At 38.6% G+C, this 23,097-nt stretch overlaps 2 protein-coding genes across 18 annotated transcripts in view; one reads left to right on the forward strand and one right to left on the reverse strand.

The window, feature by feature from the left end:
* Positions 1–6,577, forward strand: part of ank2a (ankyrin 2a, neuronal) — an 83,299-nt gene extending 76,722 nt beyond the window's left edge. For all 4 annotated transcript variants that reach the window (XM_074686547.1, XM_074686564.1, XM_074686555.1 and 1 more), the window contains 4 exons: positions 1,429–1,512; positions 1,694–1,858; positions 1,970–2,143; positions 4,557–6,577. In XM_074686547.1, the coding sequence (XP_074542648.1) occupies positions 1,429–1,512; positions 1,694–1,858; positions 1,970–2,143; positions 4,557–4,571 (438 nt within the window). In that variant the 3' untranslated portion in view covers positions 4,572–6,577. The remainder of the gene's footprint in view (positions 1–1,428; positions 1,513–1,693; positions 1,859–1,969; positions 2,144–4,556) is intronic.
* Positions 6,578–7,404: 827 nt separating this feature from the next.
* The window catches only part of camk2d2 (calcium/calmodulin-dependent protein kinase (CaM kinase) II delta 2), a 48,819-nt gene continuing 33,126 nt past the window's right edge, over positions 7,405–23,097 (reverse strand). Inside the window, exons 11-21 of one of the 14 annotated variants that reach the window (XM_074689004.1) lie at positions 23,008–23,091; positions 22,737–22,779; positions 21,605–21,645; positions 18,496–18,555; positions 15,503–15,547; positions 15,105–15,153; positions 14,021–14,041; positions 13,550–13,625; positions 13,372–13,466; positions 11,297–11,513; positions 7,405–9,002 (exon numbers count right to left, since the gene is read on the reverse strand). In XM_074689004.1, the coding sequence (XP_074545105.1) occupies positions 8,999–9,002; positions 11,297–11,513; positions 13,372–13,466; positions 13,550–13,625; positions 14,021–14,041; positions 15,105–15,153; positions 15,503–15,547; positions 18,496–18,555; positions 21,605–21,645; positions 22,737–22,779; positions 23,008–23,091 (735 nt within the window). In that variant the 3' untranslated portion in view covers positions 7,405–8,998. Of the gene's footprint in view, positions 9,003–11,286; positions 11,526–13,371; positions 13,467–13,549; positions 13,626–14,020; positions 14,042–15,104; positions 15,154–15,502; positions 15,548–18,495; positions 18,556–21,604; positions 21,646–22,736; positions 22,780–23,007; positions 23,092–23,097 lie in introns of all 14 variants that reach the window. The other 13 variants (XM_074688988.1, XM_074688980.1, XM_074688996.1 and 10 more) reach the window with 13 other exon arrangements.

Raw genomic sequence — 23,097 nt, forward strand, 5'->3', positions numbered from 1 at the left:
TCAGTCAACCCAAAGCCGAGACGACCTCTGAGGATGAGCATAGTGTCTCACCTCTGTCTCCAAAGACTTCTGTGACACCAAATTCACTTGACATACCAACAGCATATGCTGAAGTTGTACTGAGTCGCACAGGCACCCCAACCCTTGAATACTGTGACCCAGAGCTTTTCTTTGACTGCATACAAGCAGCATCAGATCTTTCAGAGACAGATGAACCCGATGCAGATAGAGTGCCAGGAAAGGTGTATCGAAGAGGGTTTTTGTCCTCTGAGAGTGAAGATTATGAGGATGCTGCTCCTGTCCATGAACCTCTTCATGATGAACAAGAAGAGAAAAAACAGTTATTACTGAATTCAGAAGAAACAGATGAAGAATTCACTTTGTGTGAAGCAGGGCAACCGCCTCATGTTCCTAAAACTGGAGCTTACGATGAAACTGATACATGTCTGTCAAGGGTAAGATGAGATTTGGTTAACATCCCTAACCTGCAAGCTTTTCCCAGAGCTGAGCTTAACCAAATACTGCTAACCCTGCGGCTACATGGATGGGATCTAAAACTTCCTATAACCCTTATTTTGTTTAAGTTTCAGATTGAAGCAGTTCCTACTCAGCATGTCACCTGTTTTCCTCTAACTGTCTCACTCAAACCAAGCTCCATGATTGTTCCTCAGCAAAATAGCTTATGAATTCTCTAACTTTGTAAAGCATGGTATGTTAGCTAAAGTTTTCCAAGCTACAGACTGCTGTGTTGTACTTTCCATTGTGAGATATTGAAAATGAACGTGAACTACTCAACCAGTGGAAAGTACATCATATCACTCTGCTCACTGCTTGCTTCCTTCAAACATAGATTTCATATGTTGTATTTCATTTATGTTGATGGATTTGTGTTGACTGGTCAGGAGATCATCGAAGAGCTCGGGTCGATGTCAGAAAGTTCAGATGATGAGTTTTTGACCACCAGAGTAGTGCGGAGGAGAGTTGTCATTCAGGTATCTGTAAAGCTTGATTAGTGGTGTGTTTAGAGCGCATGGAGAGTGACGTCCAGAGACGTACTTTAACCAGCCTCGGTCTTCATTGTCATTTTAAAATATTTACCATCTAACAATCAAAGTTCGTCAGAGTGAGTGCAATTGAGTGTGTTGGAAGTTTCTTTCGGGTTTAACCTCCCTCTTGTTTTGCTTTCATGGCTGATCCACGTCCAGGTCTTTTTATGCTGCTGTGGGCACTTTCTTGTTGTTTTAACTGTCAACATCTACAACCTTTTTAACCCTGAGAATGCAGTTTTTTCCGTTGTCTCCCAAACTATTTGTTGTTTCACTGAAAACCACCCTTGGGTTTCATTTCAAAATGTTAACTTAACCTGGTTAGCATTACACAGAACCATATTGGCGTCTCTGATTATCATCTATTATGTTTTCTTGACAGGCTGAGGACATGCCTGACCTCCCCTCTCAGTCTGTAACTGAAGAAAAGTATAAGGATGAAAATGGACACATTGTGGTAAAAAAGGTAAAAGAATACATTGATTCTCCTGTCCTGTTTTGTTTTGGGTTTTTTAAAGTTTTTTTGGTGCATTGATTTATAAGTTCATAGAATCTCTCATTTCAAGTGGGCTTGAAATAATCTTTAGTTGGTTATTCGTAAGCAAATATTTCACCAGCTTGGTTTCTTTTAATAATGTGCTCTCTAGGTTACCCGAAAAGTCATCCGTAGGATTGTGTCTGCGGATGGTGTGGAGCGGGAAGAGGTTTTTGTTGCAGGAGCTCCTGAGGGGTCCATCAGTGTGGAGGAGGGAGATGGATACTCTAAAGTGGTGAAGAGGACTGTCCTGAAGAGTGAGGGAGACCACACAGAGGTGCTCATTTAACTGCAGTTCAATTTCTTTTTGACAAATCAATTTTTCATTGGTGTTATTATGTACGGGGAATTTAACTACATCGTGATTGTTTTTCTTTCATTGGATCAGGTAACATTTGCTGGAAGTGAAGGTTTCTCATCATCAAAACAAGACGCGGCTGAAGGCGGTAAGGTCAGGCGCACAGAAAAATCAACAGTGGTCCAGGGTGAAAGGACAATGACACACAAAGGGGATCCATCTCTGGCCTCTGATCTTCCCTCAGCTAAAGACGACTTCAAACAGGTAACAGGTGTTTTTGAACCACTCAAACATTCTTTCCTCACTCTGACTTAGCAGCTGTTACAATTGCTCAATAAAATTATCGTCAGGCCTTGATATGGTTTAATTTGAACTGTACTGCAGTGAGTTCTGGTTTCTTCTTCTTGTTTTGGCAGGCTCTGGGTTATATAACTGGTTTTAGCAGAGCAGAGCTCCCTCATGTGGTAGAAAGAGAGACTGTCAAAGAGGATGGGACTGTGGTCAGGAGGTGTGTGTGTGGTGTGTGTGTGTTGAAGTGTTTGCATCCTGTAAGTGTGGTCTTTGCCAAACAGCCATGCAACAGTTTGATGCTTCAGTCAACAAAGACTGAATTTTTACTAAGAACTAATGTTTGCTTGATGTGGCTCTTATTAACCACTCAGAAAACACATGATGAACATTTGGAGATAAGTTTTCATGACGATTGTTTTCATTGGTTGGTTCCCTCTCTTCTGCTGTCCAGACTTAACTCAGAAATCTTGGTGTTGTATTTGATCACTTTCTTCTATTTATAAAACATTTCTAATCTTATGTCCGTTGTTTCATATTCTGAAATAGAAATGGTCATTCATGCCTTTTTTTTTCATCCCGTTTGGATTATTGTAATTCACTTTTGACCAGCCTCAGTAGATCCTCTCTCCACCGTCTTCAATTAGTCCTGAATGCCGCTGCAAGGCCTCAGACTATTCACATCACACCAATTTTAGCCTCCCTACATTGGCTCCCAGTCAAATTAAGGATTTATTTCAAGGTTCTTGTCTTTGGAAACAGAGCTCCCCATGGTCACGCTCCTGTATATATTTATGACCTGCTCCACCCCTAACTCACCAGTAGGTCACTTAGGTCTTCTGACCAGGGCTTGCAGGTTGCCCGTGAAAAAACTAAAGGGGACCGCGCATTTGAAGTAGCGGCTCCGACATTATGGAACAGTCTTCCTCTATTCTTTCAGCTGTCTCTGTGGATGCATTCATTGAAGCAGGCCATTGACTCTCCCTGTACAAATTACTGTTTGATTATTCTATTTCTTGTTTCTTTTATTGTAAGCCAGTGATTTTTGATATTTTTTTCTTATTTTCCCGTGCTGTTATGATCTTATTTTTAAATTTTTCCTGTGAAGCAACTTCTGATCCTGTTCTGTGAAAGGTTCTACATCAAATTACTGACTAACTTTCAGAAGACAGGTTTTTCTGTGTCAACCCATAGATTGTTAAAAAAAAATGCACGTCCGCTTGCTCGGCCTCCACAAAAACTGCTCCCCCTGGTGGCTGGCTGCAGTAAAGGTTAAAAAAAGCAGCTCTCCAGTCATTCCAGTTGGGCTGTGGTCAAACTTTAAAAAACTAATACACCTCGTAGAAATGTTTCTCACTTCCGATTGTTGTGGTGATTTGAAGATGTTATTTGGCTGCCTTGTATTCAGGTCCTCTTTTTTCTGAAAAGTTTTGTTTTCAGTGGCTATTAGAGATTAATAACAAGGTTTTACGTCACGTTTAACGATGATTGACAGCTGCCGTTCTTGTGTATTTTTTTCGGGAACTGTAAAATATGTCGGGAGGTAGAGTCAGGAAGTGATTACACTTTTCAAAGAAAATATATATATATTTTTGTCACCCAGCTCTACTTAGATTCTCCCAGAATCCCTCACAGTCTCTACTGCGCAGACTCTGGCTACACAACTGCTACAACGGTTGCGCCTGTGACAGGGGTATTTTGGCTTCAAAACCGTACAGTGATAAGTGGCAGAGCCACACTGTCCACTCTTTATACAGTCTATGTGTCAACCACCCATTTTATTTTTTGTATGACCAACAAAAAATTGAAAACATGCCCTGTGCATGAGTTTAGAGTTGATCTAAACATATTCTTTGGTTGGTAAAACTGAAGTGTGATAAGATTCATGAGTTTGTTTTGTTCTCCGGCTATATCGTGTCATTTTGTGATTTTAGAAACTCTTTAAAGAGGAAAAGAATAAGGAAGCATGCTTTAGGTGCTAAATAGTCACATGTATTTAAAGTATTAAGGAATAAAAAGAAGCAAATGTGCTTTGGTCAGATTTAGTGCCCCAGTGCCATTAAGATTGCTTTTAAAGGTTTAAGAGTAATGGAGGAGCACCTCAGAGGCACTTTATTTTTATATCAGGGTTAGACAGGATGTACACTTATTGCCAGGAAATGTTCAATCACCCATATTCCAAGTTTGATGTTGACCTGTTTTAAGGAAAGTTTGATACAGCATGAATCTAGCACAGATGTTGCCTCATTTTTATGCATGCACGATTAACAAAGCATGAGAAAGCCTTTGTTATTGTTTTGTTTCTCCAACATACAGAAAAGTATGCTTGTTTATTTGCTAATCCAGATTCCTCTCTTTCTTTCTGCATCTCTCTTTGCTCTGTTTTTAGGGCCCACATGCGTAAGGGTCGCACCCTCAGACGGACTGTGGTGAAGGAAGCCGGGCAGCGTAAACAGGTCCTTCTAGAACAAGTGGAAAACCCTAAAAAAGGGTCAAAACCACATGATCTCCAGCAGCATCTCCACCAGCTCTTTCACCGCTACCACCAAGAGGAAGAGGAGAACAACGATGAGGACAAATAGGAGGAGGAGGAAGAGTAGAAGAATGTGTTACACTCTCCCCTGCTCCCAGACTCTGCCCATGCTAAAGCCCCATCTCCAAATCCTATGCATAAGCAACATGCAATCCCAGTGTGCACCATGGCACCTCAAAACTACCACAGTCTTCCCATTGACATCCTGGAAGATGACGGTTATCACTTTGGAGTTGTCTTCCTAAGCTCGTATAAAATCCTCATGATTTCTTTTTCCTGTTCTGATGTTGTTTTGCCTTTTTGTGACCAAAGAAAGCCTTGTATTGTTTCCTGTTAATTTTACTTTCCACATCTAAATTGTCTTTGATATTTTCGTCTCAATGCTGTGGTAGAGCAACTTAAAAAAAACAGAAGAACACTATTTACATCAACTAACTCACAAACCTCCTGAGGGTAAGGACCACTTCACCTGCAAAACACTGGTATTACTCTCCGAGTAGGTGCTTGGACTTTAAAGACAGTATCCCACACTGCACTGCCTCTCACAACTAGAGATTCTCAGATACTCCTCACTCTCAAACTGTCTCACTCTGTACTCGCCTGTTTGCTCTTTTCATTCAGGTGGTGAAGATGTCACACAGAGAAAATGCGACTGTATCGACACTGAATTTAACTGCTGCTGCTGCTGCTGCTGCTGCTGTGTTTTGTGTAGGCTATGTGTAACCTGTCCTTGGGAATTATATAGAACCTATAATCTAGACATCAAGTAGCCTAGGAATTAATAATCACCCATGTGAAGTAGAGCAGGCATGAGTAATCAACATCTGTCATTTTGATCCTAGCTTTGACTGCTTTATAGTTCTACGGATTGCCCTTTAGCCTCTCTTACTTCCCTCTGTGTGTCTTTCTTTTTGTGTAATTACTTTTCATTTCTGTTTCTTGTCTTTTTCTCTTGAATTGTTTAATCTGACTCATGATGTATGAAGGATGATTGTCTAGGTATAGTGTGTGTCCATGCATGTTTAATACTGCATTGTCAGCATTTTTCAAGAAGTTGTTGTTAAAGTATTGTTTTAACTCTATTGTTTAAAAATGGGGTATTTATCATTTCTTTATTAGCATAGATAATCACTGGATTTTTTTTTTTCATTTCAGTGCAATGCTTTTATTTTGTAGGAAATCCCTCAGATTCGGCTCCGGTTGCTTGTCATGAAATGAGATTTGTGGTACAGTGATCTGGTTTTCCTGCTTTATTTTAATGTAGACTTTATTAATTTAACTTTTGGAAAGAAAGTGTCGGACCAGGTGTTGGCTTCAGTGTGCTGTGTGTGTTGGTGAGTGAATGAGTTGAAGAGTGTGTGTCAGTTTCAGTCAGCAAACAAAAGAAACATATTTTACACAAACCGCATTTGCACTCCTGAATGTCAAGAGGGTTCACCTCCATGCTTTTTGTGCACACAACCTGAGGTACAGTATATCTTAGCCACTGACTCGACGGATGATAAATACATGGTAATGTTGCACCAGAACACAAGTAAGGAGGCAGGTGGAGAGCTTAAATATACCATTACTCACTGCTCTGAGCATTGCAACTATATGTATCTACAACATGTAATGTATTTATTTAACTATCACTGTTTACTTTTGTGATTTAGGAAAATGTAAATTGCAATCTAGTGGAAGCTCACTGTGACAGGTATGCTTTTAATTTGAAGAATCAGCATCCCTTTTCTGTGATGATAACAGTTATATACATATACAGTGCATATATAAATATCTATAAGGGCATGTATTACTGTATCAAAATTCAAAAAGACAAAAATAAAATGGCTGCAGTGTGTCTATGGCTGATAGAGAATAAAAGTCTTCAAATGTTACGTGATGTTTGATGTGGATTTGTAAAATTGATTTACTTTCACGCTTAAATATTCATTTTAATGACATTGTAAAAGAGTTTTATGATTAAATGTGACTTTTTAATGACATGTATTAAGCACTCAGTGAGAGTTTTGAATTTTTGACCACATGCTGCCCCCATCTGGTGAACAGGGGTATTGCAGGAGGTCAGAAAATTAAGTGTGTCTTCACTAAGTATACAAAGCAATGTAAAAATGCTACTTATAAATATACTATTTTTAATGTTTGTAGAACATAAGTTGAAGCTTAAAAAGATCAAATACATTGTTTAAAAAATCAGGTTAGCAGGATAACAATTTGACATGCCACTGATCAACAAGCAGGGATAAAGATAAACCTTACCCTAGAGTTTCAATGTACTGTTTAACTCCTACTGAACAAAGTTCTTCAAAAATTTGAATGTGTACTTACCATGAATAATTATCCAACTCTGACCCTGATTAACCGTTTACCACATCCCTTTAGTAATTAGACCTTCATCCAGGGGTGCCGCCAAAGATTTTGGGCCCCATGAAAAGAAACATTGCTGGGCCCCTGTATATTTTACACATTTCATTATGTAGTTAAAATCTATTTTAAAATTCAAAAGGGCGGTTAAACTCTGAGAGGATGAGAGCCACTATATAACATATTTTTTTCACTTATTTATCCTTTGTTAAAGTAATAGATCATATCATTGGAGGTAGGCTTACATAAGCTACTTGAAATGATAAACTCAACTCTACTACATAAAGTCTAGTTCATCTCTCCACTTGACTATTATTATCAACAACACAAAACTCATTCATTTTCACACCTTTTAGCTGATTTATTTATTTCTTAAACATGTTAAGCCATCCATTGCCGTGCTGGCAACAGGTACACACCATGTAAGGAGTGGTGCATTGCATTGACATCATACGTTTCGTCAAAAGAAATGTTTATCATATTTTCCCCTTAAAAAAGAGACCGACCAATTGAAAAGAGCAAACGGTAAGGATGACTAAGACACCGGCATTGTCCTGCAGTGGTCTGGAGACCACCGGCTGTTAGAAGCACTGATCGTCGGGGAAGACATCCCATCTGTTAATGCAGTCCAGCTCTCACTTTGTCTCCTTTGCTGCTGTCGAACCGTCCTCTTTTCTGACTGCAACACTCTTCAATCCATTGCTTTTGTGACGCTCCCAGACTTATTAGCCCAACCATCAGGATAACCTAACTGAAAGTAGAGACTAAAGTGCCTTCGCTCCATCTTCATCATCTCCACTTTCTCTGTGCAATTGGCGAAGTAACACACTGGAAATGACAAGAATAAAATGACAACAGAAACCCTACATACAGTCATACAATACAAGTACAAACATTATGAAAAATGAGCTTGTTTACTTCTCATTTTTATACAAAATGCGAGGGGTGCTTCGGCAACCAGGAGTTTATTTTTCCTCTTCTAAGATATGAGGTTCTGATATTTATGCTGGGTGTTAACCATAACTGTGTTATTGTTTTCACAACAGTTCAATGATACTGGAGGACATTAGAAACATTTGGGACAGGACTGATGCACAACATTAACAAATGCAAACAAACAAGTCAGTGATTCACAAATCAAACAGAAGATATTATAGTTTCATATGATCTTACTTACAATATTCCCCCCATGCACTACACGATAGTCTTGAATTTTCATATATTACATATATGCTACATTCTCTTATTTCTTATTTCACTGATATAAAGGCAAACATATCTCAATGCAAAGTGTAAGCTGCTCTGCTTTTCTTTACATTTAAATTAGTATTATAGGTTGAAATCGGACGATTCAAACAGTATGACTTAGCTCATAGCAAACATAAATGTAGCTCATAAACTGGATTTTACTTAAACTCTTAATTTCTCTGTTAGCAAGAATAGCAATTTCAATGTTTGTTTTTGTTTTTATCAACAATCACAATGTATATACATCACCAGAACTAAAGCAAGCTTAATTTTAACATTCTGATCTTCCAAATGTTTTTTTGTATTGCACACACATAAATACACATAAAAATACAGAACTAATTTTTGGGAGAGGTTACAGTAGTAGATTTTTAAACATCTCTATTTTATATTTAAAATGCATACCAAAACATCTTAAAAAACAAACAAAAAGTATGTTGTCAATATGCTTGTTTCATAATGTCCAAATACTGTGTGCAGCCACCCAGCGGTGGGTTCGAATGATGTCCATTAATAAAATGCCATAACAGTAAAACGTATTGAACTTGTGTCCTGTGCGATGTTATGTCCTTATAGAAGGGTCAAAGGTCAAAGGTCAGTCATGGGTTGGCTAGTAGACTGCCCCACTAGATTTGCTGATGGGAATTTTTTTTTTCTTTGTTTTCTGAACACATGTTGATACTCCATTAACTGTAAAAAAAGAGGGAAGAAAAAGAGAGGTAAAGTGAAATCAATAAACAATGCTGGAGAGAGCAATAAAGATGTTTAAAGCCTCAAAACATAAACAGCTTTTTGACAGTTTTCACAATCGATTCTAACCCTAAAATTGCAAAACTTCACCACAAGAGTGCTCATTCTTTGCTTTCACTTAAGAGGCTGCTGTTTACATCCCAGGTCAAAGTCAGCATTGTTTTGTTATTTCAGCCCAAACCATGATTTATCGTCCTCAACCTAACAAAACTGTGTGGGGGCTGACATCCATCCAAAATTCAGTCACAGTTTGGTTAAAGTCTGCAATAAAGAGACAACATGTTGCCAACTTTGTCTGGAGCTGCTTTTTGAAGCCTGTGCTGTACTGGAAAGACTGAACTAAACATAACTTCAACAGAGACACTGCGAGGCTGGAGAAGAGCTTTGGGCCTCCTCTCTAAAGCTGGAGTGTATCCACCTGACAACCAGGTCAGCTTTGCCTCTCATTGGGCAAACTCTTACTCCTAATATCCTCTAAACTTCTTTGTTGAAAAAAATGCAACCCCTGTCTAGTGTGTGCAACTAGAGAAATACGTTTTTCAAAGTCATTTTTGCACCAGGCTGACATGTTTTGATCTGTGTTGTGTGTGGTTTCTGGTACTTTCAGAGCTGGGTACTTGATGAACTGCAACAGCTTTAGCACATGTTTGAACAAGTTACAGGAGAAGCACAGATTCAACTAAAAGCATTAACCTGGCACACAGTGTTTTTGTGCATGCTGTCTTGCATGCAGTGTTTACTGACATCCTCCCTTTGACATCAACCTACACAGCTATTGACAGTCGTTCTACCTGATTAGACACGTTTTTTACTGTTGGGCTGCTCTTGATTTACCGGTACATGTTCCTTCAGTTTTGTTGCACTTGTTAAGCTAGTATCTCACACCTTTTTTGATTTCCTTGTTTTCATATAAGTTTTTGTGTCCTGAGACTAACTACACCCAATTTTACAAGCACAGTAGTCAAATTTACTAGAACTAGTGACAAGTCATGGTATGATTCATCAGTCTATTTATCTAAGCAACTGACACTAATTTGAGAGGTTACAGCCATGCTTTCCCTGCCAAAACAAGTTGGTCTGCTTTGTGAAAAGTTTCCGGAACTTAAAGTACTCTACTCAAAAACTGTTTACTTGAACTGCTCCAAACAACAGCTGTTTAAATCTAACCAAACACTCAAACCAAGCTCTTTGGTTTATCAAGACTTAGATTTCTCTACATTTCAAAGTGATGAGTATTGTATGCTGCTTATTTCTCTCTCAAACCTTCTAACTAAAAATGTGTGGTAACAATTTACTTCAGAGGTCTGCAAATTTCATCACATTTAGGCAATAACTGGACAAAGTTTTTTCTTATTTCTTTAAAATTAGCACAAAACGTCTTTAAAATAATGTCCAAATTTATTTCGCAAGTCACAATTGGTAGATCACTATTTTTTTCCAGTTTCTTTGAAATTAACTCCAAATTGTAAGGTTAGAAAGTGATGATTAGCAAATAATTTATTTGAAATGAAATCACAACCCATCAAGAAATATTTTTAGAAGTATCCCAACATTTCTGCTGATAAATAGCTGCTTAGTTCTTGAATACAGAAGTTAGGTTCACTGTTTCCTCTGATAATTACCTTTGAAATGTTAAGTGAATAATTCAATTTCCCAATAAGCAGTTGATAGTTAGCTATTTGTGATTTAATTTCACCAAGTTCTTAAGTAGCGAGTTTGTTGATATGCATAATTGAGATCACATGCAAAGTGATAAATCTTTATGATTAAGTGATATTCACCAAGAGTGGGGTTGTAAATTGGCCTTAACTGATTGTGATAGACACTGCGAGCACAGGCGCACTGCAAAACAGAGTCTGGCCAGAAGTTTTGTGCTAATTTTCACCGAGTTCTCATGAAATTTAGGGGTAATTTTAAAGAAATAATAAATAACTTTGTCTAATTATTACCTAAGTGCAATGAAATTTGCAGACCTCTAAAGTAAAGAACTACCAAATATTTTTACATACATGCAGCCATTAAGAGTGTATTGGAGAAGTTTTTACTTATTTTATTCTTCAATGAGTAGAATGTAAAGTCAGCCAATTGACAGGTTTAGCACCAAAGATAGATGTAGCTTTAAGTAGTTAAAAACATATATAAATCAGCTCTCAGAGGACATTGGTTGGATGTCACAGCGTAGGCCAGTATTTGCACCTCTGGAGGTTATCTGTGTGTTTCTTACTGTCTCTTACTGGGACGGGATGCTGGGTGAGCCGGAGCGGTGGAAGTGGATGTTCTGCCACTTGCCCTCACGGCGGTGCCACACACGGGTCTCCTCAGACTGCATGGTGCGAGGCATGCCGCTGACATCCATGTACTGGGTCAGCCGAATATAGGCAATACACGCTGCGTTCTCCCCAATGAGGTGCACATGTGGGTTCAGGAGGATGGTGTGCACCGGCTTGTTCCCTTTGGACAGAGCTGGGAGAGTCACAAGAAGCTTACAACATTGGAGCAAAATTCAGAATTACGTATTCCGTTCATGTAAAGGGGCTGGTTGAGAAAACAGATGTATGACCATTAAAAACGAAACCACTGACACATCTTTAGAAAGAAAATAAACTGTTTCCAAAATAAGGCGAGCTAAAAGTTTCCATATGTAGATGTTGGATAGTGGTCAAGCACAAGCTCGCCAAGTGATTGAGGTTTCTGGGACATATCTGGTTTATCTGAACTATTTTTAACCCAGACTGAGGACATTCTGCTGTTTATAGCAGTCTTTAATCATTTCTGATATTTAGCCTCAGGGTTTATAATCTGAGCCGCGACCTCATAGTTTACCAGCAAACATCAGTATACAACTGAAAAGAGCAAACAGTGTTTATAAACAAAAATTTCATCCCACATGCACTGTTGCTTTCAGGCAAAGAAAAGTGCTCAATCTCTCTTCAGCTGCATTTAGGAACAAGGTTTTACAACATAAAATAAAAACAACAAATATGATATATATGTAATTGTTTTTATTATATTTCTGTGCAGAGGTAAATGTTACTTGTTTGGGTCTTTATGTCATTTTCAAAACTGTCTGGGTCTGGATCATCAGCTGATCTTGTTTGTGACCTTCCTCAACAGCTGATGCTTATGGACTCTTATTGCAAAGTGCATACAAACAGTTGGATTATTTACTCCTCTTCAGTATCTTTGATCATCCTTTAAAGTACTCATAGTTGAAACATTGCCATGGCTTTTAGGGAAATTCAACTGAAAGTGGGAGTTATCGAGACAAGAAAACAAGAAGTGATTTTCCCTGAAACTTCCTCAAAGTGCCTTGAAGTGCATCGAGACAAATCACAAAGAGCTGAATCATTCAGGACAATATTTGGTAAAGCAGCTGGGTAAACTTAAACTGACTGGTGTTATCACTTTTCCCAGAAATGTTGCTTTCCAGTATTTAGTTAGGCACAGATCCAGCTAACTAGTAGTATATTCTTTGGTCTACTCAAGAACCAATGCACCAGGGCTGACAACTGCACTGAGGTCGCACAGACACTGCAGTTTTCATTTCCTGACCAAGTTCACTTTATTTCAGCCATGAAACTACTTATCCACCCTAGGAAATACGTTTCTTCACCTTTACGTTTTGTTGGGTGTGAGATTTTCAGGTCACCCATGCCTGTGCAATTGATGCCTATTACTTTTGTTAAGTCAAACAATCGTTGCTTTCCTTTAGATTTTCATTATGTGTCACAAGCATAAGTTAGGGAGATTTCTGCTTCCCCACAACTCAAAAAGTTTCGAACGGATCTGGACAAAATTTTCAGGAAATGTTCAAAATGAAATAAGGAAGAAGTTGTTACAATTTGGAGGTGATCCGAATCACTATCTGGATCCGGGATTTTTTTTTTAAGGATTTTTTATCATTGCGAGATTAGGCCGTTTTCACCGTATGTGTACATAACTCCACAGTAAATGGTCGGATTGCTTTGCAAAATAATATAAGACAAGGTCACCGTAATTTCTGTAACTTTAACTTCTGTAACTTTTCTGTAAAAGTATGATTTTCAGGACTGTCAGGTAACAAATCAACGTACAAACCTGCAACTAACAGCTAATTGTAGCAGACAGTCTGCTGAAAGGAAGTATAACATTAAAGTAGGACTAAAGTGTTACGTGGCAATCATAATATGCTTGGTGGAGGTCTGCGCTCTCTGAGTGCTTTTCTAGTTTTGATTTTGTTTTTGGTTTGGCCTTTTATGATTTCTATCTTTTTCTCAGTGAAGAACTTTGCCCTCTGTGCTTAAATGCATAGAAATCAAATTGGACTCACCATTTTCAAAGTAAAAGCGGTGAAAGTCATGTCCTTCCACCAGGTTTCCCAGGGCCTCAGGCTCAAAGGAAGTCAGACCAGGATCACAAATCTTACTGTTTTGGCACAAACAGAGTACGGGGTCAAAAAAAGAAGAACTGGATGAGTAGAATGAGTGAAAGGAGGGAGATAAACTCACGCATAGGACTCAAAGTCTCCGTTGTTGATGGACTCAATCAGCTGCTCAGTGACTTTGATAATTTCCTGTTTGCGGGCTACAACAGAAGAAGAAAAACCATCATTAACAACACCTAGTGATAAAAGAAAAGCTGCTGTATTCTATACTTCAGGCAAATGTACAGTCTGAGTGCAGATAAAGAAAATCTGACAGCTTCAAATGGGATCTACTCTACTACTTAGCAGGATTTCAGATTTATTAGAAATGGAAGGCGCTGGCAAAGATTTACACCACATTTTTCTTTTCTTTTTCTTTTTTTAAATATAATCTGAGTAACAAAACAAAAAAAGAAGAAAGCCTCCCATGACTAATAGTGGTACAGGCAGGAAAATGCAAGATGACACAATTCCTTAACCCAACAAAGCTCAAAATTAACAAAGACAAACCAATGCTCAGATGCAAGTATTCTACAAAAGCATTATTGACAGTTACCTTTATTGTTATTGGTGCAGGCTGGGGGATATTAAAAAAATTACTTAATTTGTGCAACAAAAAATAAAACAAGTTCAGATTAAAGAAATGTAAAAAATCAGTAATCCAGTGCTTTTAAAGGTACAACACTGCGTGTATGAGGATGGATTTATGTCAGCTTCTACTGTGTGTCAATGTTTTAGTGAATCATACAAGCAGAAAAATAGAAAAGAAAGGAGGAAATCTTATCCCTAATAAAACTTGTACAGACAGAGTCCTCTCGAATTAAACACAGAAGATTAAATTGGACAAAAGGGGGAGATATTTAAGGGTCAAAACTGTTTTTTGTCTGAAAAAGTTCAGATCATATTTGCCGTTTAACCACAAGTTATCAAGTCCAGGGGATGATACGAACAAAACAAGATATTTGACACTTTCTTCCACTGATAATTGGGTAAAAAAATGAAGGACACAAAAACAAGGAATCTCCCCCACTGTGGAAACACTTACTCTGAACTGAGGAGGTGGGGGTCTGCCTTGAGTCAGACATCTGTGAGGAACGGCTCTTAGAGCTCAAGATACCGCTCACTAAGCTGCCCAGACGGAGGGCTGTCAGAGGTCGTATAGACGGGTGTGTGAGAGTTTGTGTTCAGGGGGTGCAACAAACAAAAGGCAAGCGTATGCACGTGTGATGAGCAGAGACAGAAGAGGAATTAAGGGGGAAAAAATATATTATAGACAAAACATACAAAAGAGAAAAGGGTAGACCAAAACAACAAAATCATTAGTAAAACTGTGTTATCAAACAAAAGAAGTGACATTTACAAGAGTGAAAAAAAGCGAGCAGTGTCAACCAGTCACAGCATCAAACACTGACACAAATGTCTGGAACAAAGGATGCAAGGGAGAGGAAAAAGGGCAGACTGCATTTTGCATGAGTCCACCACCAAGGGGGATTTACAAGTTTGAACTTGATGTTCAAGTTCAGGACACAACAAAGAAAACACTCATGAAGTTATTTCTATGACTGGAAAATGTGAGGACTGACTGAAGGGACGTCACAGCATTGGAGAAAGCCGTAAGACAAGAACACACGCCTCCCTACCTTTCACATCCTCGTCCTCTATAGTGGTGTTGGCACTCTCAATGGACTCCTGTCAAAGAATGACAATCACAGACTTCATATTTTACACAGTTTATGTTTGGGCATCACTGGGTGTTTGTTCTTCCTGTACAGCTGGCATAAAGCAGAGGGGGAGGAGAGAAGTAACAACAACACAAAGTCCCCGGCTGGGCTTAAATCAAGTCTGTTGTGATTACATGGATAGGGTCTTTAACCCTTAAGCCATCAGGGTGTCCTGATGAATATAACACATTAACACTCCATTATGTAACAGTACAGGAGGGAGGAAAGGAGCGATACATCTTTCAGATTGTGATTCTGAAAGATTTCCAAAGTAACCACATGCAAGCTAAAAATGAGATTGTGTTTCTGTGTTATACCTTATTTCCATCCACTGGGTTGTGGATCACGGTTGTCTGTGGTTCCTGAAGAGAATAAATGAAAAAATAATAAGTGTGGAAAAATGATTGGAGAAGTTTAGAGAAGGTGTAAAGGTATGTATGTGTGCCTGTTGTTGCATGTATGAGTGTGTTTAATGGAAGGTTGAGAAGGTGGTGTACTACTTCTTTTGACCTTTTTGTTCTGACATTTCTATCTTCCAACTTTGCTTTCTGTGTACACTCCTGAACAAAATCTTAACACTGGAGAGAAAATTACAGGAATCAGAATTTGGCATGGGTAGATGGCAAACACGTTGTAAGTAGAGCTTCAAAATGCCAAAAGAAAAACGGTATCAAGAAACAAAAGAGAGGAGGTACTTCATCAATAACTGAAACAGGTTGTTCATCAGCCGATCAACAGTTTGAAATCTTGCTACCCCTCAAAATGAGCAAAACAGAACTTAAAGAGTTAAAAATGACTCATTAATGAGTGGTCCAACCATCCCTGTTGATCATTCAAAAAAAAGTTTTGTCATGCTTGATGCAAGTGTTACAAGGAGTGTTGCTCCATGGGGTGAAGATGAATTCGTGGAGGGCATCCAGGGTCAGGAACTGGCTTCCTTTTTTTTTTTCATCCCCTTGCCATCCATCCCCAAACATTCTCAATAATATTTGGATCAGGAACATGCAGGATAGTCGAAAAATTTGAACTTTTGATCATCTGATATTAATCAAATATAATATCTGAAAAACCTAAATTCAGACCCACATTCAAGGAACGCAGTATAATGGTTAAAGGTGTCTCTCTTTATGGGACACCATGAACAAAGACTCTTTAAAGAAATCAAATCATTCAGTATCTTCAAAAACATATAAAAAATAACATACTTAACAAAAAAGGATTAAATATACTCTTAACCTTGCACCTGAAATGGAAAAAAATAACAAATAAAATAAAAAATATATAAAACCAAAAAAAAATGAAAGGGCAAAATAATACTATTACCATTTATATCAACAAAGTGTTTCTTTTTGGTTCTGTTTTACTTTTGTTGATGTAATTTTGCACTTAAGTTTGCCCTTGTAATTTTACAATTCAGAGTTGTTTCGCTTATCGTCATTCTGTAAAACAAAAATATTATTATTATTATTATTATCATTATTATTATTATTATTATCATTTATCATTATTACTATTATTGTGATTATTGTCATTTATTATTATTATTATTATTATTATTATTATTATTATTATTATTATTATTATTATTATTATTATTTATTATTATTATTATTTATTACTATTATTGTTATTTATTTTTCTTTTTTGGCAAAGTTAAACTCATACTTGAATATTTTTTGGCTGTCTGATCGGGTGTCTATTTAATCATTATGTGAGTGAAGGGGAAGACTTTTTCCTCTTTCTGCTCCTTTTTATTCATTTTGAGACTTATTTTGTTTTGAATAGTACTTATATTTTCATGTTATCAAGATTGAAATAAACTAAACTAAACTTAACTAAAAATTTGATGACTCTACAGCTCCTGTTTTTTAATTCACCAGTACAAAATGTGGATTCTTGTAATCTTTCTACTGGGCTAAGAATTTGTTCAGGAGTGTATCATCAACCAACATATCTGTATTTTTTTTAATTATCTTCCTCTCTGGTTTTCCTGTTGACTGTCCATCTATACACAGACACTTATTGATACATAGTCATATCACAATGCATCTGATGCATAATCTAACCCCTCCCCAATTTCCAGAGCCCACTTGTTCCTTTTTCTCTTCTTTTTCCTCCCTCCCTGCATCATACTGCTGCTTAATGCCTGTCTGTGTCTGCCTCTTTCTCGCCCTCATCAGCCCTCATCAGTGTCCCTCCTTGGTAATCAGATGTCTGTGCTTTTGTGGAATCGATCCTGATGACAAGCTCAGTCCTTCAAATCACTCGCCATGATTACACTAGATTATAACATCAGCAGCTGTGTCTGTGTGTTAGTGTGTGTGTGTGTGTGTGTGTGTGTGTGTGTGTGTGTGTGTGTGTGTGTGTGTGTGTGTGTTTTTGCAGGATGATGGAGACAGAGAAGAGGATAGAGAAAGAAGAGAGAGAGATGCCATGTGCCTTAGTTCGTGCGTAATAATCTGAGCAGCAAATGGGGGGATAGAAAGCCTTTGACATCATGCACAGCAGCAGTCATGTGGCCTGACGTAAACAGCCAGTCAGCAGACAACATGCGCAAGCCAATGAGTGACGGCCAAATCCCTCGGGAAGGTTGCATCTTAATGAGCCTACAGAGCCGACATCCTCTCACTCCAGACATGCACAGACAGAGTATATGAGCAGCAAACCAACACATCCTCATTTCCTGTCAAGAACTCAATCATCACACATGAAACCGTCAGCTTGGAAGCAGCATATGTTGTGACACAAGAGGAGCACATGCATGTGTGTGAAGAGGGAGGAGAGAGAAGGGATCCTTGCAGGGAAAGGGGGCAAGGGGAGAAGGGAACTGGGAGGTTGAGGTAGAGGTTTTCCCTAACGAAGCTATTGAAATAACCCCTTTTTTAAATATCTGTTTAGAGGCTCACTTCTTCAGTTCAAGCTCTATATGCTCGATGCATGCTCTGCAAAGTCATACCAAGGGACGGACACATCAGCTGGACTTGTGAATAGCTTGTTTTTGTGTTGAGGCCTCTAAAATATTTGTGCGCTGGGACACAGCCCAGAAAAGTATTCCAACACCATTTTTTCAGAAATAGCCTGAAACTAAGATGATTTTTACTCCATGATGCGACCAGTTATCTTATCTTCAATCTTACACTCCTGGTTAAGAATTACAAGTGAATGAGCAGAGGCTGAAACCAGCAGGAAACTATCTGCCCCCCGGTGAAAGGGAGAACCTGTACCTCCTCCACAGTGGGCTGGGAGGTGGGGAAGTGGAGAGGTTTTTGAGGAAGGAGGTGCGGCTGTGGGTGAGGCTGTGTGAGTATACCAGTGCAGGGGCAGGGCCAGTGTCTTTAGGACTGGTCACTGTGTTGGCTTTGTTGTTGACCTGCAGGGGGCAGTGTAGAGGGGACATGATACACATACACACTTGTTTTCGGTCACACTCTCACACACACACACACACACACACACACACACACACACACACACACACACACACACACACACACACACACACACACACACACACACCCTGACTACAGTCCATTCCAAGGAGACTGTTCCACAGCTGTGTGCCGAGATCTGTTTTACTGAGTCTTAAATCGTTATCAATCAAAATTAAACTGAAACAATTCCAGAACTTTCTAATCTAAAACTATGTTGTCAAGATGCTATGAGGAGGATCTGTTTTAATAGGACTGCCTCGCCACCTTCAGGCCTGGGGTCTCCGCACATTGTGGTAATGACTTTGAGCGACGTGTATACTTTTGTAATTAAAAGGAGATTGTATGGAAACAAATTTTCTTTGTTTGAGACAACTTTTTACTGTATACAACTTTATGGTAAAATATTTATCAGTTCAGTTACGTAGCAATACGGCTTGAAATGTGTCGACAAGCAAACATCGTAGTTGCTGGCTATATGTAGCCAGCCCGTTGCTCCAATGCATGTGTAGGCTAGCATGACAACAAGCGAACACTGTCAGTTTGCAAGTAGTTCATTGGCCATTTATATTTAGCAGTCTCATGCTCTTGGACATGTCTGTGATGTGTGTCGTTCATAAATCCTGGTTATGTCCTGCCAGTCATACCAAGCAGCGCTAACATAACCTCACTCTTCATTTTATTGATAGACTCTTAAGTTTGAACAGACCACTGCAGAATAACTGCTGCATGTGGGTTGGAATGGACATTATCACAAACATTTTCACCCTTGTTTTCGCTTCAAGCTCATGTCTTAGCCTTTAGCTTGTGCACTGTCACTCTCCCGTTAAGCTTTCTTCTGCTCCTCTGTGATTTTTCTGTGTGACAGTTCAGCTTCTGTGTTCACCATCACTACAAAATTATTCAAAGAAATGGTTTTCAGCAGAGAAAAACACAGATCTAAACTCTCACTTTTAAACTTCGTCAGCCAACATGGTGATGTCATAGAGACTTAGACGTGCCATAAATCAATGCAGTCCTGCACGACCCAAACGGGACGTTAAGAAGTAACATTTCAAAATAACCTGTAACCTGTAATATTGCCACTGATTACCTCATTTTAAAGTGTACATTACGATCAGGCATATTTCTAGAGGGGAGACTTTTTCAAGATACTTAGAAACTCCTCACCCTTTAATGAAACTACACATTTGGGAAAACTGGCATTAGACAATTAAAAAAGTATAAAACAGAATTCAAAATTTTGTCTGTTCAAAAAATGGATTTACAGGAAACACAATTGGCAGGGCTGATATTTAGACATTGTGTAATAAACTCTAATAATTATTCACAGAATATTGAAGTCAAGTTTTAATTCTATCCTTCATTAGCTGATGCTGGGTGCTGTAACGGAAGCTGCATGAATAGTATTTAAGACACCTAAAGTGTGCTTCAAATGGACAAAATAAAAATAAAAAACATCTTCTCATTCACTTGTTGGCATGAGTATCATTTAGTATGAGTAAAGCATTGGAATTATACTTAAATTTGCCCAGGTATTAAATAGCCCTCTTTGTGCTCATTTAGAACCAGGAAAACATCGCTGTCATCTTCTTTTTTATTCATATTCCCTGGGATTATCGGAAACTGTGGAGACTTGTCAGTTTGTGACAATCTAACTAATACTCTCCGATCTACTCTCTAATTACTCTGCGGTGACAAGACATGTCAAGTGAAACTCAGGAAAGGACATAAGTGTCACGTAGTGAACCATGGGTAATGCATTTTAAGTGCTTCTGTGACTCTCCAAGAGAAGCTGTCATATAAAGAGGAAAGGAAAGGGTACTCGAAGAAGTCCCGGTACACTAAGGGGTTTCTTTAAGAAGTGGGGGTATGGTGGACTAGGGCAGAACGACTGACATTAAGCATGGGGTGTAATAATAAGAGACAGATACACACTGCAAAAACTTAAATCTAAGTGTTTAGGTCTAATTTTTAGTCAAAATGCCTTATCAGACTTAATATGATTCATAATCCCCTGACAAGTTGAGAAAAAATGTCTTGTTTCAAGATACAAGACAAAAAGGACACCTTCAAAAAATCTACCAATAGGCTAAAAAATAAATGCCCAAAAAGCAGATTTTTTTCTACAAGCAATATAGTTGCCATTTTTTGTAAGATCTTAAAATAAGACATTTTTCCAGGTGAATCTGGCTCAAATTAAGAGAAAAAAGATCATTTTTACTAAAAAATAAGACATAAAGTCTTGCTTAGATTTCAGTTTTTGCAGTGCAGTTTTGTTGAATGAACTGCCTTTTTCTAATCAGATAACTCAGTGTACAATTTACAATACTGTCTGTACTTTTGTCCAACCAGTTTTAAGAGTTTCAGTCGTAATTTTTTTAATAATTAATTTTTTTTAGATACTACCTCAGTTTGTAATATAACTGTTTGGGGTTACCTGGAACACTCAAACACTCCCTGGAATGGATCTCGTAGCCTGACACAGTGTGAACCTGAGTCCTACCCAAACACAGTGACAATGATTCAAACAATGTATGTAGGGGTCCAGTCTCAAATCAACACTCACATATTTTCACAAGAGGCACACAGAATTAGTCAGTCGCACTAAACTTTCAACATGCACACACATGCATGAGGTGTTCATTTCAGATTGGACCCCTCAAACACACGAAGACCAAAAGAGAGAGCACATAGGAGGCTCTGTGGTAAAGATTCAATAACCACAGACAGTTTTTGAAAATACAGGAAGACAAAATTGGCAATACAATCCAGATATTATCAATGTTGTGTACTGTGTCACAAGAAAAACTGAGATTCAGTGTCGAAAAAATAACCATTGCCCACTGCTTGGAGTGACTACCTGAATGATGATGTCACTAAGTGCACAATGCATAATAACTTTCCAGAAAGCTCCTCAGACACTTAACGTTCCAATCGACAAAATGCAAGTAACAAAGCGTTTTTCTGTCGCTATGAAAAGTAACTCACCTTGACGCCATCTTGCTTCTTGTTGAGCAAACTCTTGGCTGCTGCAGAGGGGAAGGAGGGAAAAAAAATGTCAGCAGGCAAATTAACAGAGTTGTGAGCCTGAGGCTACTCTAACATGCAGCAAGCATATCAGTCAGCTTTCCTTATCTTTAAACTCCAGGTGCAAAATATAACTGCAAGATCCATAATGCAATGCGACCAATGCTTCAGAGAGGCAACGTTGTTTATGCAAGGTTATTTACACAATAATTCACATGTGAAAGGCTGGAGGGTGGATGGCTGATTGGGTGTGCATTTAGCAGGTAATGAAAGAGATAATGTGCCATCTCCAACAGACTCGCACAGCATCGTCTCAAACTGTCGTCTGCACACATGCACTTAACCATTCATACATACACATTCTGTCCAACAACCCGTTTTATTTCTCATAGCATGACAGGGATTCAAATACTACTCTGTGTTTCAAAATTCATGCTGTATCACTGCCTGAATATTCCTGATCTCATATTGGTGCTTCTTGAAAGTGTGAGGCTCAAAATCCTTCCCATGAATACCAAACACCTTATCTTCATGCATCTGTGATTGGCTATTAGTGGGTAAAGCCTAAACACTGCACCTATTTAGTTGTGCCCAACCCCGCATATTACTCCATCATTACACATATCTTACCTCAGATGGAAACCACAATCCAAACAAAAGAAGGAAAGAAAAGTGAAAAAAGGAAGAAAATGATGAATAAGAAGAGACACAAGTGCACTAATGCCTTACTATAGAATGAATAAAGAAAGCAGGCTGGAAGAAGTCTGAGATATGTCAACAGAAATGCATGCAAAAAAGTATGGTAGTGCACAAAAGAGACAGAGTACAGGAGTAACAGCCTGAGAGCTACACACATATGACGTGTGTTGTGTACCAACACCTTTGTGCAGGGACGATCCAATACTTATACAGACAGAACAAAGTCGGTCAAATATATACTTAACCACAGCACACCTAATCTGTTCCTTATAGCAAGGTGTGTTTTTGTTCAAAGCACCTGGCCAAACTTAAAAATGGAGACTAAGAAGAGTGCCCTGCACCTGTTTCTGAAAGAATCACTTTTTGTTTTTCCATCAGGCTGAGAGAAACATACCTGAGAAGTTTCTTGTGACCAGCAAAGTGGTCAGTATGGCTCCCTGTGGTAATAGAAAAGAAGGAAAGAAGGAGAAAGGATGATGAAAAGAAGTAAGAAACAGAGAGGAAAATTGATTAAGAAGAAGAGAAGTACAGCAAAAAGGAAACTATCATGTCTATGTTATAAGGCAAAGTCTCAAGAGAGGAGGACAGAGAGGGAAAAGAGAAATATTTGTTTGGATGGATTCTTCTACGCAAATAGACTCATCAAGGATTGCCAGATGCCTCACCTTGAGTTTCCTCCTTGCGTTGAATTTCTTCAGACACTCTACGGTCTCCTGTCTGTGCATCATGGAAGCTACAGTGGACCGTTGCTGCAG

This window comes from Halichoeres trimaculatus, unplaced genomic scaffold (genome assembly GCF_033239565.1).
Source record: "Halichoeres trimaculatus isolate MK-OKI-2021-1 unplaced genomic scaffold, fHalTri1.1 fHalTri1_scaffold_2, whole genome shotgun sequence".
Lineage (NCBI taxonomy): Eukaryota > Metazoa > Chordata > Actinopteri > Labriformes > Labridae > Halichoeres > Halichoeres trimaculatus.